This window comes from Fusarium graminearum, chromosome 3 (genome assembly GCF_000240135.3).
Source record: "Fusarium graminearum PH-1 chromosome 3, whole genome shotgun sequence".
Classification (NCBI taxonomy): Eukaryota; Fungi; Ascomycota; class Sordariomycetes; order Hypocreales; family Nectriaceae; genus Fusarium; species Fusarium graminearum.
This window is the reverse complement of record NC_026476.1, coordinates 2257183-2269947: the sequence shown is the minus strand read 5'-3', so window position 1 is coordinate 2269947 and position 12765 is coordinate 2257183. Positions and strand designations below refer to the sequence as shown.

The following is a 12765-nucleotide window of genomic DNA, read 5'->3' as shown; positions in this document are numbered from 1 at the left end:
CGTATTATTTGCTGTAGTAGGTGACTGGTCGGCCCTACAGATGAGGTGTGTTGTGTTGTGATGTAGTCGAACTTTATGGATCAGAAACAGCAATGGCTTGAAACAAATCATCCGTCAAGCATTGACTATCTATATGAAATCACCGTCTTCAGCAAGACCAAACCCTCCCGGCATTAAAGGACGTCATGGATCCCCGTTTGAAGGTATCGGGTACATTAGGGGTTGATTAAGTTTGTGCGCTAAGCACGTCGATCAGGAACAAGGCCTTTTTTTGCCCTTCAAATGGCAAGACATATTTATGGTGTAATAATATCATATACCAAAGCAGTCAATTCTGTTTTACTGTTTTTAAAACTATTGCGGAGAGCAGTTCTGTGCAGGTAAGCATGGATTTGTTTTAAGCTACAGATAGGTGAGGCTTAGACATGGAAAATTTAATGTGGCGCGCGGGAGGCGTTGTAGGGGATGTTCTCGACCTTGCCCGTATTCCAGACTGGCCTATCCATACACAGGCAGCGGAGCTGAGCGAGGCACTACTGAATTGCGGATGCTAAAAAAAAGTACCCCGTTCCCGAAATTCACTGATTTATCGATGCAGTGCGGGTTGCTGACGTGGACACGAGGACTCCATGGTTCAGGCGGGACAAAATGGGACTTCGAGGAGACAAGGAAAGCTAGAAAGGTTCCAGGGGTTTATCACAACCTACATCTAGGCGAGTATGCCTGAGTGGCAGAAAAGGTCGATTACAAGCAAGCTAAGGGGGAGAAGTTACATTTGTATCCGTAGATATGTACATACCTTGGTAAGAAGATATTGAACCCCTTGAATCAATCAATAAGCGAGCGCTAATAGTAAGATGGAGTTGGGGAATCGAGATAGAGATAGAGAAAGATCCATGTTGAAGTAACAAAGATCATCTATCTAATTGAGCTCGGTTGTTCATTGATGGCATGACACGAATTAGGAGGTCAATGTATACGGTATGTATAGTAGTAGTTGTGCGTGATGTGACGAATTAGCTCAGGGGCGGACGAATACCACTTTCTTTGATCGTCCTTTGGCCAAGCCCCGGCCCTAGAAATTGAATTCCTACTCCGTATGTGTCTACCTACATCCATCCATACAGGCCAGCCAGCACAGGTGCATATCATGAGGGCAACCTGAGACTTCATCTCATCGTAAAGTAAGCGGGTTCAATTTCGCAGACAGTCAGTCAATTAATAGCAATTGCTGCGTTTTGACACCTGGGTCTGTGCCAGGTTTCGTAACGCTACCGTTTTATCAACGGACTGTTTTATCAGTAGTCTATCTTCCAATAATAAATGGATCGTGGAATGAAGTGTCGTCAGATGCGGTGGGGGGAGGAAATGGAAGAGAGCAAACGTAAGCGCTGGAATTATACGGGCCATCCAGTACTTCAGGGCTTTTTCAACTCCATCTTTATAGTGTTTTCTGGGAAGGCACTGTAACGCCAGGGACAAGGACCTGACGCCAGGGGGGGCCCTATGGGTCCGTTGGCGCCCTCTTTTGAAACCTCTTGAACTCGGACTGCTTGAGGTTGGGTTGGGTACTTGGTTCTACACCCGTTGTTCCACTGAAACTCATGTACTTGCCTTCTCCACTCCTGGTTTTGTTCAAGCCTCCCGTCGCCTGTAGTTTTAGTACTCAACCCCCCTGTCTGGTCTCGTCAGGTCTGATCTGGCCTCCCCAAACTTTGTCTCTCCCACACAAGTCAGACCTAACCTAACCTAAGCTGCTGCACTGCACCATCTCACTCGTCTCATCCGCACTGCAGTAGCCTCTCCATTTTTGCAATCCAGCCAAGCTGTCCCTTTTTACCCTACTAACCCCCTGCCTATCTTCGAATATCGTCTCGTCTTGTCGCGCCTTACGAGCCTTTCACCTCCTGCTTGCTTGGTTTGACAAGACACGACCTTGTCTACTCTCGACACTCACGAATTCGACAACTGCTCAACGACACGAATATACTTTCGACCGATCCTTTTTCCGTCATCGCGAATTGCCTGCTTGCGAGTTGCATACGTCGGTACCCCCTCCATAGCCGAGTCTCTGCAAGCGTCCACGCCAACATCGACGAGACATATTGCTTGACGACGAGTTAGCAGCAGCTCTTTGATGTGTTTGCGATAAGACTCGAGCCCGTACTTTGCACCAACTCAGTCGCTTCAACACTCGTTATTGCTACGCGGCTTTTCTCGCCCGGTGCGAGCCTACGCCAACTGTCAACGATCCTTGAGCCTCGACTCGACTAGACTCGACACTCCTAGGCGCATTTCGCCTGAACATTGTCTCAACTTGAACAGTTGCTTTCAGCGCACTGGGATTCCATATAGATAGTCGACTTCGTGCGCATCGCCGCTGTTGTGCGCTCTCTTAGACATCATGATTGAAGACAAGTATGTCGCGTACCACTTGGCGTGGTCCTACTCCTGAAAGGCCACTTTGATCGGTCCTTTGTCGCAACTCGATCCTCCAACTCGCCCACTATAGCAGAGCTGACATGATTTCTAGGTATATTGGTCTGGCTCTTGCCATGACATCGGCCCTCGCCATTGGTATGTTTCATTCTTGAGTATGATCGAATGCGCCATGCTAATGATATTTCAGGAACAAGTTTTGTTATCACAAAAAAGGTTCGTTGAGCATATGATATCCACGAGTTACAAGCCTGAATACCCCCGGCACTTTGTTACAACCTGTTATTTAGAAATGTACACGGGACTGACCAATTACCAGGGATTGATCCAAGCAGAAGAGAGACATGGCTTTGAAGGCGACGGGTTTGTGTATCTCAAAAATCCCCTGTGGTGGGCCGGTATCGCGACTCGTAAGTGCCGTACCGTGAGTTTGTCTTTGCGAGGGTTGTGCTAATAATGCCTAATAATAGTTGCTCTCGGAGAAATTTGCAACTTTGCCGCATACGCTTTCGCCCCTGCTATCCTCGTTACTCCCCTAGGAGCTCTCAGCGTGCTCATTGGTGCCGTTCTTGGCTCCTATTTCCTTAAAGAAGAACTTGGCACACTGGGCAAGCTCGGCAGTGCTATATGCCTAATTGGTGCCGTTATCATTGTGCTTCACGCGCCTCCAGATGAGGAGATTGAGACTGTCGACGAGATTCTGCATTTGGCCATCCAGCCAGGTTCGTGACCGGAGACAAGGATCATCAAGAGAGCCATTTCTAACTGGTACCAGGTTTCCTTCTCTACGCCTTCGCCGTCGTTGGGTTCGCCGTCTTTATGATTTACAGAATTGCGCCCAGATATGGCAAGAAGAATGCTCTCATTTACCTTTCCATTTGTTCTACCGTTGGATCCATTTCTGTCATGTCTGTCAAGGCTTTTGGTATTGCGCTAAAGCTCACCTTTGCTGGCCACAACCAGTTCAGCCATCCTTCGACTTATGTTTTCATGATCTTGACAGCCGTCTGCATTCTGACACAGATGAACTACTTCAACAAAGCTCTTGCCAACTTCCCTACGAACATGTAAGTGATTGACCAAAGGGCGCATAAAGAGCTCTGCTAATGGATGTTCCAGCGTTAACCCTCTGTACTACGTGACCTTTACGACAGCGACTCTTTGCGCTTCTTTCATTCTTTTTACCGGCTTCAACACAAACGATCCTGTCAATACTCTCTCATTGCTCTGCGGATTCTTGGTCACCTTTACTGGTGTCTATCTCCTAAACCTGTCGAGGGGTGACCCCCATGGTCAGAGATTGAGCGCAGGCCGAGGAGGAAGCGACGCTACCGGCACCGATATGGTATCTGGTCTGCAAACTCGTCTGAGCATGCAAGCCAGGAGAAGTGGCGATCCTTCCCGACACAGCATCAGCAGCCAGCGTGGAGATCGTGAGGGCTTGATCCGGGCATACGATGAGGAGGAGGCCGCTGGCTTCGCTCTGACCGACCTGGCTGATGACAGCGACGACAGCGACGACGACCTGCGACGCACTAATGGCAACGGCAACGGCAAGGCAACTTACGACAACAGCATCGAACTCGACAATCGCCACAAATCAGGTGACCGATGATAGTGTTCTGCAACGCATCGCGTAACAAAATAGCGAAGCAATGAACTTCTGGACAACTTGTCGAGAGAGCTTCGCAACAATATTCTGCATGTTTCAGCATCTTAAACAAGAATTGTACATTTTCAAGCCATTTGGCCGAGCATTTCTCCTCGGAGTAAGGGCAGCATTCATGGATGGTACATTACGCAACGACATGCTCTAATGTTGGGTGTCAACTGTGGTTTTCCAATGCACAACGGGGTCGGGACTCAGAACCAAACGAGATGTATTGTTTGCTATTACTGGAGTACTACGGGCACATGGTCTTGGACGGCGTTGGCGGATTTTGTATTGGGGCCAACAGGCAAATTCTCGTTGTACGATAACTGGCGGGCGTAAGCGACGGGAGACAATGATCACACACATGGGGTTTCGGATCAAAGAAGACTTTTATACTGGACAGCGATGGAAAGGTGACTAACGCGGGCGTTGCCGCCGAAGTTTCGAGGGTCATGAACGGTTCGGATGTTGTAGATCTGTTATCCAAGTCGCAGGGCTTTTTTCTAGGGTTGAGAATGCCCAAGTTTGAATTTATAACAAGAGATGGGAAAAGGCCAGAGGCTACCTATTTATCATAGACAGGACTTACTTATTACGACATGATACATAACACATGGCAGAATTGAGTTGCAGCCGTGACAGAGTGGAAGATACGGGTATCGGCTGCAATTCTAATGTTAGTGTTGAGCAATAATCAAATCCCCTTTGTCTTTATATCCTGTCGTCAGGAGGGTTTAACCCAAGTGCCTCAGTCACATATTAGTGATGGGACCAATTATTTCTGGTGCTTACGACACGACAATCACAGAAGCACAGTTACGAAGTAAAAGACAGACCCGCAAGATAATGGAGTCGAGGGATTGGTAGACAGAAGACACGGCCATATGACGTGTCGTCGTAATCTTTGGGTCTCATTTTTTCTCTTTTATGCTTTGCCTACCATTACAAGCAAGAATGAAACCTTCCGTGCCCTTAGCAGATGCAAATGAACAATTGACGCCTGAGTAGACCTCCGTCCCTCATCCCACGGGTCTCCCATCTTCCTTCGTAAGGTTTTGGTGGCTTTTCCGAGCCTAATGATTTAAGCACTCTATTGCTCAACAGCCTGGACCTCCTCACCACCCTCCTCCTCAGCAACGCGGGCATCCTGAGCAGCCTGAGCAGCCTGGGCGGCCTTAGCGCCGTAGTCTTGGCTGACGGGCTGGAGAACAGCCTGCTCCTCCTTGGGCTCGATGATGGTGACAGCGTCAGGGAGAGTCTTCTGGGGACCAGCCTTGCCCTCGGGGTCGGAGCCGCGCATGATCTTGACCTTGATACCCAAGACACCCTGTCGGAGAAGGACGTGGCGGGTGGCGTGGTCAATGAAGTCCTTGGCGGGCTGACCAGAGTGAATCATGAAGCCGTCGGTGAACTTCATGGACTTGGCACGGGCAGCACGGAGCTTACCAGAGACAACAACCTCACAACCCTTGGCGCCGGACTCCATGATGAAACGGAGGACACCATAGCAGGCACGTCGAACGGCGAGACCGTTGAGAAGCTTGTATCGGAGGGACTCGCACTGAGCGACAGCGGAGAGACCACGGTTCTGGACCTTGGCGGCGTAGAGGGAGACGGAGTTCTCGGGGAACTTGAATCGCTTCTGGATGAGCGAGGTGAGCTCACGAATGCGGCGGCCCTGCTCGCCGAGAACCTCCTGGGTGTGGGTGGCTCGGATGATGATGTCGGTAACGGTGGGGGTGACGCGGACCTCGACGCCGGAGTAACCCTCCTCAGCGAGCTCGCGCTGGAAGAACTCGTTGAGCTCGGCGTAGAAGACACCGTCAGCGACGAACTTTCTCCTCTTGGAGCTGTGAGAAAGTAATTGTTAGTGAATGCTCAATTATTCTGCTCGTTCTTGGATTTCCGTGGTGATTCTTTGGCGGGGTGGCGACGATAATGCAATGATGGCTTCGCTTCTTCGAACGAGAGGACAGGCGCAGACAGTAACTCACATCTGAGATCCGGGGTGAGCCATCTTGAAAAAAAGGACTTGTGTTGTCGGGACTGGACGTGACTACAGGTGTCTTGTCTTGGAGTCTGTTGGCGAGCTGAGGGTTAACGGGCTGAAGAGAAAGATTCGCGATCCTGGGTGGATTTCGAGCCTCACTGACACTCACAAATGGCCGCTCAATTTTTTGTTTTGGTGTGTGGTTGAGCCCTAAAACTGGCAAGCGGGGCTAGGTTCCTCCAGGTCTGCCCGGTACGCTCGCTCCACAACGAGGTACGTACATTCTCATGATACTCCGGCTGTCGGAGAAACTGTTTTGGCGAACTTGGAGAAAGATAGACGCCCCGAAATGGGGAAAGCGCTTGGGCCATGCCTCTGACGTCGGGTCTGTAGCATTTACGTTGCCTTAGACCCTTCGTGGACGTAGGTGGGCATCTGCTTCTGTGGCTCGTGATGATGGACGAGCCGTAGGCGTCTCAGGCTCTTAGAATAAACTTGAACTTTCATTCAAGGTCGGGCAACTTGGCTCATTTCGTTGTTTGAGCTTCAGTGTTGTTATTAGAAATGTTAGAGACTATCCTATAATACTCTAATTTCTGCTCGCCTGACTGCAATCACCTACTTCATCGTCTTCCGGCAGCCCCGCGATATCGAACTACCTACCTCCGCATCACCGCCTCAAGAGCTTCCAACGAATCATTTCAACGTCGACACTTAAGCGATCACAAACAGAAAACAGCATTACACTTGGCATACCATCTTGATCTTGTAACAACTTCTATTCAAGAAACAGGGAGCCGGCGAAACTGTGGTGCATATCACCCCACGGTTTGTCAAAATGGAGGCCCGAAAGGTATGTGAAATCGTTTAGTCACAGTCGCCTCGTCTATATGCTCGACCTTTGCTTCATCATTTACCACTATTTCCCCAAGTTTCTAACGTGACTTAGATTGTCGAAAGTGTTCAGGGTATCTACGGCGGCCAGACTACCCATGGCACTTTGCGACTGACCGACTTCCATTTGGTGTTCTGCGCACCCGTTGATCAGTCCGGAAATCCGCCAGATCCTTCGCAGAAATCAAAAGTTCGAGAAAGATGGATTCCGTTCCCGATGCTATGCCACTGCGTATTCCGACCAGTCCCGCCTGGGTCACGTCAAGCTCCATCGATTCGATTACGATGCCGTGACTTCACGTTCGTTACGTTCAACTTCACTGACAGTGAAATCGCCCGCGACGCATTCGATTTCATCAAATCTCGGACCTGCAAGCTTGGAACAGTCGAAAAGCTTTACGCATTTAACCACAAGCCGCTGAAGCACGAGCGAGAAGTTAGAGGCTGGTCATTCTACGATCCAAAAGCAGAATTTAGGCGACAGGGAATTAGTGAGAAGCTGCCTGACAGAGGCTGGAGGATCACGCACATTAATAAGGACTACACCTTTTGCGACACATATCCTGCATTCTTGGTCGTTCCAACCAAAATTTCAGACAACGTTCTTAAATATGCAAAGGATTTCCGCTCGAGAAATCGTGTCCCGGCGCTGTCGTACATCCATCCTATCAACAACTGCACCATCACTCGAAGCTCCCAACCCCTCTCTGGAATAACACGAAAAACGAATGTACAAGACGAGAAACTAGTAGCGGCATCTTTCAACGCTCTCTTACCGCCTGGGTCCGAGGACACCACTCCCTTATCGAGTCAAGCTGACGTGTCTCTTGTGAGCTCAACGACAGAGCCAGAACTCTCCGAGACAGAACGATATGAAGATGAACTGATTTCCAAATCTTCTGCAGTGTACGATGCCTCGGGTAAGCGTCAGGTATATGGTGCCCAGCAGAGTAATTTGATTGTGGACGCCCGTCCAACTATAAACGCCATGGTGAATCAAGTTCAGGGGATGGGCTCGGAAAATATGGACAAGTACAAGTTTGCGCGAAAGATATTCCTTAGTATTGAGAATATCCACGTCATGCGAAGCTCTCTCAACAAGGTCGTCGACGCTCTCAAAGACGCTGATATTTCACCTCTACCACCAAACCGAGAGCTGCTCCACCAAAGTGGTTGGCTACGACATATTCACAATGTTCTGGATGGATCGGCCATTATTGCTAGACAGATTGGCATCAACCACTCCCATGTTCTCATACACTGTTCTGATGGATGGGATCGCACAAGTCAGCTCAGTGCATTGGCTCAAATCATGCTGGACCCTTACTACCGTACCATAGATGGATTCATTGTTCTCATTGAGAAGGATTGGCTCTCTTTTGGGCACATGTTCAGACTACGTTCTGGGCATCTGAACCACGAAGACTGGTTCAATGTGCAAAAGGATGCTTTTGCAGGTTCAAAGGTGCAGCCCGGAGAGAACGACGGCCGAAACGATGCTTTCCAGAATGTTCTGAGTGGCGCAAAGCGCTTCTTCAATCAAAACAAAGACGATCCAGACCTAGCTGCAGTTGTCGAAACAGCTCCCGGAAAGGTTGTTGACGACGAGGCAACATCTCCAAAAATGATCAGCCCTGTTTTCCACCAGTTTCTCGACTGCACTTATCAGCTTCTGCGCCAAAACAACAATCGTTTTCAATTTAACGAAAGGTTTCTGCGCCGTCTTCTGTATCACCTGTATTCTTGCCAATACGGTACTTTCCTTTTCAACTCCGAGAAGCAAAGAATGGACGCCCGAGCTACGGAACGCACGTCATCAGTTTGGGACTACTTCCTCTGTCGACGGGCTGAATTTACAAACCCGGATTTTGATGCTAGTATCGACGACCATGTAAAGGGGCAGGAGCGAATTCTTCTACCGCGGCTTAAAGAGATTAGATGGTGGCACCAGGTATTTGGGAGGACTGAGGATGAGATGAATGGTGGTCTCAATGCTGCAGCGGCAGCCGAGACAGATCGCCAAACCGCCATATCGAATCTTCAGTATCCCAGTGTCATCCAAGCCGATGCTGATCCTAGATCATCAACCTCGAGTTCCAAATCAGGACCTCCGTCAGTTCTCGCTGGAGTTGAGACAGCACACGAGACACTGACGCCAGAGACACGGCATGCGCCGATCGAACGAAGCGCATCTGCTGAGCCTAACGGCAACACGTTTGCCGCTATCCGGGATGGCATTGCAGGTCTCAATCTAGGCAAAGGGATGCTTGGGCAACTTACTAGCACTGGCGAGTCTGCCTCGTCTTCAAATCCTGCTCCTGCACCCACCCGTAGCGATCAGGAGCTAAGTGAGATGGCATAGGAGGTCATGTTTTCCGAGTCAGATCCTGGCCCATACTTGATTGTCGAAACCCATGATTCTGTGCGGCATTGCTGTTCCTGGTCACATACACTGGCAGCCCCACCGCTTTTGACCACGGACTTCGCCATGTCTTCAGGTTGGGTCAGTATTCACAGTGTTCCCAGCGATTTGAGTGAAAAATGGCAGCATGTTAGACGATGTGGCTATGAGCTTCTAGAGTCTTGTCCTCATATCACCTCTGACGCTCCCTCGCAACTAAAAGTGAAGTCTGGGACGCCTCGCCACTCTCTAAGCATGGAGCATCCAGACCCTTTCATGAGCCTTGAGAAATTGCTTACAGGAATGGAAAGGAAGTGCAGGAAGGCGATGACCGAGCAGTAATCAAGTCGTCTGGAACTTGGAATTTGATCGTCTGAAGAGCGATTGCCGTTGGCTCGCGTGGGCGGATTATCATTAGAAACATCTTGAGCTGGGCTTTGGCGTTGAACTTGGGAGGCGAATGCATTCTGAACTTGCGCGATCCATGTGCATGTACAGAGGTCTTAGATGACAATAGATTTTCTTATGGCACTTTATGTAGCATGACACATCAAAGTTGTCTGTTAGACTAAACAAAAGTCCAAAACTTGGCTCTGTATCTTCATCATTTTTTGTTTTTATCTATCTCGTAGCGTCATTCCGGCGGTGATTGAAACGTGTCTATCTTGCTTGACCTTGAATCATATCCACATGATCTCTATCACTCATGTGCTGTGCGTTGTTTTTCTTCGTCTCTTGCCCTCATGGTCTACCTTTTTTAGTTTCTTCTTACCATGTTACAGGAAAACCTCAAGGTTAATCTCGAGAGTGCTAACAGGGTATCTGCGGAGATGTCAGTTAATTTTGTCCAGATAGCAATGCCGCAATTACTTACTTCAAATCAAACTTCTCCAACACGCTAGGGTGCAGAATACCAAACTCGCCCACGCGTCTCTCCTTTCCACCGAGACGGAGGTACACAGAGGCAGCGTGGCCAGCGAAGAATGTAGCATCATCGAGCTCCTCGATCCAGTAGCCATCGGGCTTGCTGGGGTTCTCCTTAACCTCGAAATCAATACTCTTACCGGACAGGCCTTCCTCATGGGTAAGGAAGGATGTGCGGAGCATGAGCAGGATACGGTCAAGAAGGCCATGGACTACCTCAAACCCACTGGTTCGGCCGTACCAGGCAGCAGCAAAATGTCGCTCGTTGCGAGCCTTGCGCTCTTGGGTCTCATCCTTGAAAACAACATCCGAGACCTCGAAGATCTTCATGGGGACGCTGTGGCCCTTGTTCTCGCGGATGGTCTTGAGAAGACCAGGGAGAAGGCTTGATCGTACGACTTGATACTCGGCAGTCTTGGGGTTGGCCAGGCGCACGACAGTGTTACCATCATCTTTACGGTTGAGCCAAGCAAAGTTCTCGTCGTGACTGCAGAGGATCAAAGGCATGACCTCACTCCAGCCAGCAACAGCCGTCTCGATTCGAATAATATCGCTGAGCTTGTTGACAGGTAGAGGCGCACCAACGGTAGCACTTCGTGAGGGCGCAGTACGAGGCAGGTTGTTGTAGCCGTAGCACACAGCAAGATCCTCCATAACATCGCATTGGTGGAGAACATCGGCTCTGGTTGGGGGGATAGCAACCTCGAGGATGTTTGCGTCTTTTGATGAAGGGGTAGAAGTGTATGACATCTTGGAGAGGAGCTTGCACAGGCTCTCTGGGGACTCGTTAAGGCCGGTGCAGCTGTTGAGGTAATCAATCTCAACCTCAGCAACTCTGGGCTTCAGGTTAGGAGTGATACGGGTCTGGTTGTTGTGGTCAGAGTTGATCTGGACAGGCTCAACGGTGAAAGGCTCGGAGCAGTACATGGAGAACATAGTGACCATGATGTCGGTGACGATATCGAGCTTGGTAAGGTCAGTGGCGGTGATCTCAATGAACACATTTGTGGTGTCAAGTGTGATCTTGGAGTGGTCGCCGTTGATGATAGGGGGGAGAGAGCAGACGACACGGTTTGAGTCGTAAATGGCAGGGTAGACAGGAGAGTCGCGAATGATGTGGAGGAAACGACCCAGGTGCTTGTCGTTCTCATAGAAGCTCATCAGCTCAGCAGAATCCATCTCCTTGGTCTGGTTCAAGGGGGTGAACTTGATATCCTTGGGAGGCAGAGCCTCATAGGTGAAAGGACCCTTGATAGTATCGTAATCATGGGTACCAATGGAAACGAGCGTTCGGTTTCGGGCCAGGTTCTGGTGAAGCTTATCTTGTAGAGCAATGAAAGACTCGTATCTGCTCTTGTCGAATTTGATGTTGCGCAGGATGGCACCAGAGACGTATGGTCGGACCTGTTCGGCTTCGGGCTTGACAGTGATTGACTCTAGCTTGCCGCTAGAGGGATCGACAAGGCGGTATTTGGGGGGCTCAGTCTTGCCGCGGAAGACATTGAGGTTGGAAACAATACCCTCGAAGCAGAGCATGTCATATCGGTTGGCGGGAATCTCAATCTTGAGCTGGGGAGGCTCTTGCTCGCCGTTCACAATGGGACGCTCATCGTTTTCCGTATCCTCGTCCAGCTCAATGCCGAACTCGAAGCAGAGGTCCTCGAATTCCTCGGTTGTGAATCTATTTCAGACGCAACAAATTATGTTAGTGAATGCATATCGGACTTGGTCGCGAAGTCGGAGACTTGATGGTGGGGGTTAACAAGGAGGGGCATTCGTTCGCACTTTTGACCGAGGGCTTCGTAAAGCTTGTACTTGTCGACGGAGATGGTAGGCATGATGAAGCGTAGCCTCGAGCCTAGCTTGTTGTATGATCCTTTTCCTTAGGAATTTGAAGGCAGAGGTGAGGTTTCCGTCGGCCGTTGGACGTGGATAGCACTGAGTCACAGGAAATTTTGGGGATGCCGTTGTTACAGGCAGGGAAGTGGGATGTGATACTAGGGTACTCTGGAGAGCGCAGCGCCATAGTATGGTGAGGTGGTACCCCGCTACCGGACTCGTTTGGCGGGGTGTCCGATGTAGCGGATCATCGATACTCCTCTGCCGAACGCAGACATCCCGATGGTAGGGCAGCTACAATTACAGTACTACCACATCATGTAGGCGGTAGGAAAGGTTGTAAAACGGCTTCAGGTTAACGGGAAATCGTTGGGTTGCTTAATCTAAACAGGGCGGCATCGATAGGCCTTATCAAGACAGAGGGTAGGCAGTTTGTAAAGATTGAACCAGACATGACATTTACAACACATCTCCATACCGGACAATATGTCATCTACTCAAGCGAATAATGCCTACCATCAAAGAATTAATCTGTCAATTAACTACTACCTAAATCCTGTCTGTTCTAGGTTGGGAATGGCGGGGTTCAGAGCTTGAGAATTCATGGCTTGGGAAGCTATGGCA

At 49.7% G+C, this 12765-nt stretch overlaps 5 protein-coding genes across 5 annotated transcripts; 2 read left to right on the top strand and 3 right to left on the bottom strand.

Annotated features, from left to right (window-relative positions):
* Nucleotides 1-2404: 2404 nt before the first annotated feature.
* Nucleotides 2405-4054, top strand: FGSG_05434 (uncharacterized protein; the record flags this gene model as incomplete). Its single annotated transcript, XM_011325670.1, has 6 exons — nt 2405-2418; nt 2534-2577; nt 2730-2849; nt 2910-3161; nt 3215-3506; nt 3559-4054. 6 exons carry the CDS (start codon nt 2405-2407, stop codon nt 4052-4054), a joined length of 1218 nt encoding a protein of 405 aa, XP_011323972.1.
* Nucleotides 4055-4332: 278 nt separating this feature from the next.
* On the bottom strand, nt 4333-4701 carry FGSG_12739 (uncharacterized protein; the record flags this gene model as incomplete). Its single annotated transcript, XM_011325669.1, has 3 exons — nt 4333-4419; nt 4458-4654; nt 4683-4701. The coding sequence occupies 3 exons, from the start codon at nt 4699-4701 to the stop codon at nt 4333-4335; spliced, it is 303 nt and encodes a 100-aa protein (XP_011323971.1).
* Nucleotides 4702-4940: 239 nt separating this feature from the next.
* FGSG_05433 (40S ribosomal protein S3) lies at nt 4941-6253 on the bottom strand. Its single transcript, XM_011325668.1, has 2 exons — nt 6088-6253; nt 4941-5943 (listed from the first exon to the last, which is right to left on the bottom strand). Exons 1-2 carry the CDS (start codon nt 6108-6110, stop codon nt 5184-5186), a joined length of 783 nt encoding a protein of 260 aa, XP_011323970.1. The 5' UTR covers nt 6111-6253; the 3' UTR covers nt 4941-5183.
* A 668-nt stretch (nt 6254-6921) lies between these two features.
* FGSG_05432 (uncharacterized protein) lies at nt 6922-9339 on the top strand (the record flags this gene model as incomplete). The annotated part of the gene is made up of 2 exons (XM_011325667.1): nt 6922-6936; nt 7033-9339. The coding sequence occupies 2 exons, from the start codon at nt 6922-6924 to the stop codon at nt 9337-9339; spliced, it is 2322 nt and encodes a 773-aa protein (XP_011323969.1).
* An 815-nt stretch (nt 9340-10154) lies between these two features.
* Nucleotides 10155-12140, bottom strand: FGSG_05431 (phenylalanyl-tRNA synthetase beta chain; the record flags this gene model as incomplete). The annotated part of the gene is made up of 3 exons (XM_011325666.1): nt 10155-10200; nt 10253-11983; nt 12088-12140. The coding sequence occupies 3 exons, from the start codon at nt 12138-12140 to the stop codon at nt 10155-10157; spliced, it is 1830 nt and encodes a 609-aa protein (XP_011323968.1).
* Nucleotides 12141-12765: the final 625 nt, after the last annotated feature.

What these genes read in the sequence shown, in the direction of transcription:
- FGSG_05433 (XM_011325668.1), bottom strand. Translation starts at nt 6,110, where the DNA reads ATGGCTCACCCCGGATCTCAGAT. An exon ending in GCTCACCCCGGATCTCAGAT is followed by an intron (nt 5,944 to 6,087) that starts GTGAGTTACTGT and finishes ACTTTCTCACAG; the next exon opens with CTCCAAGAGGAGAAAGTTCG.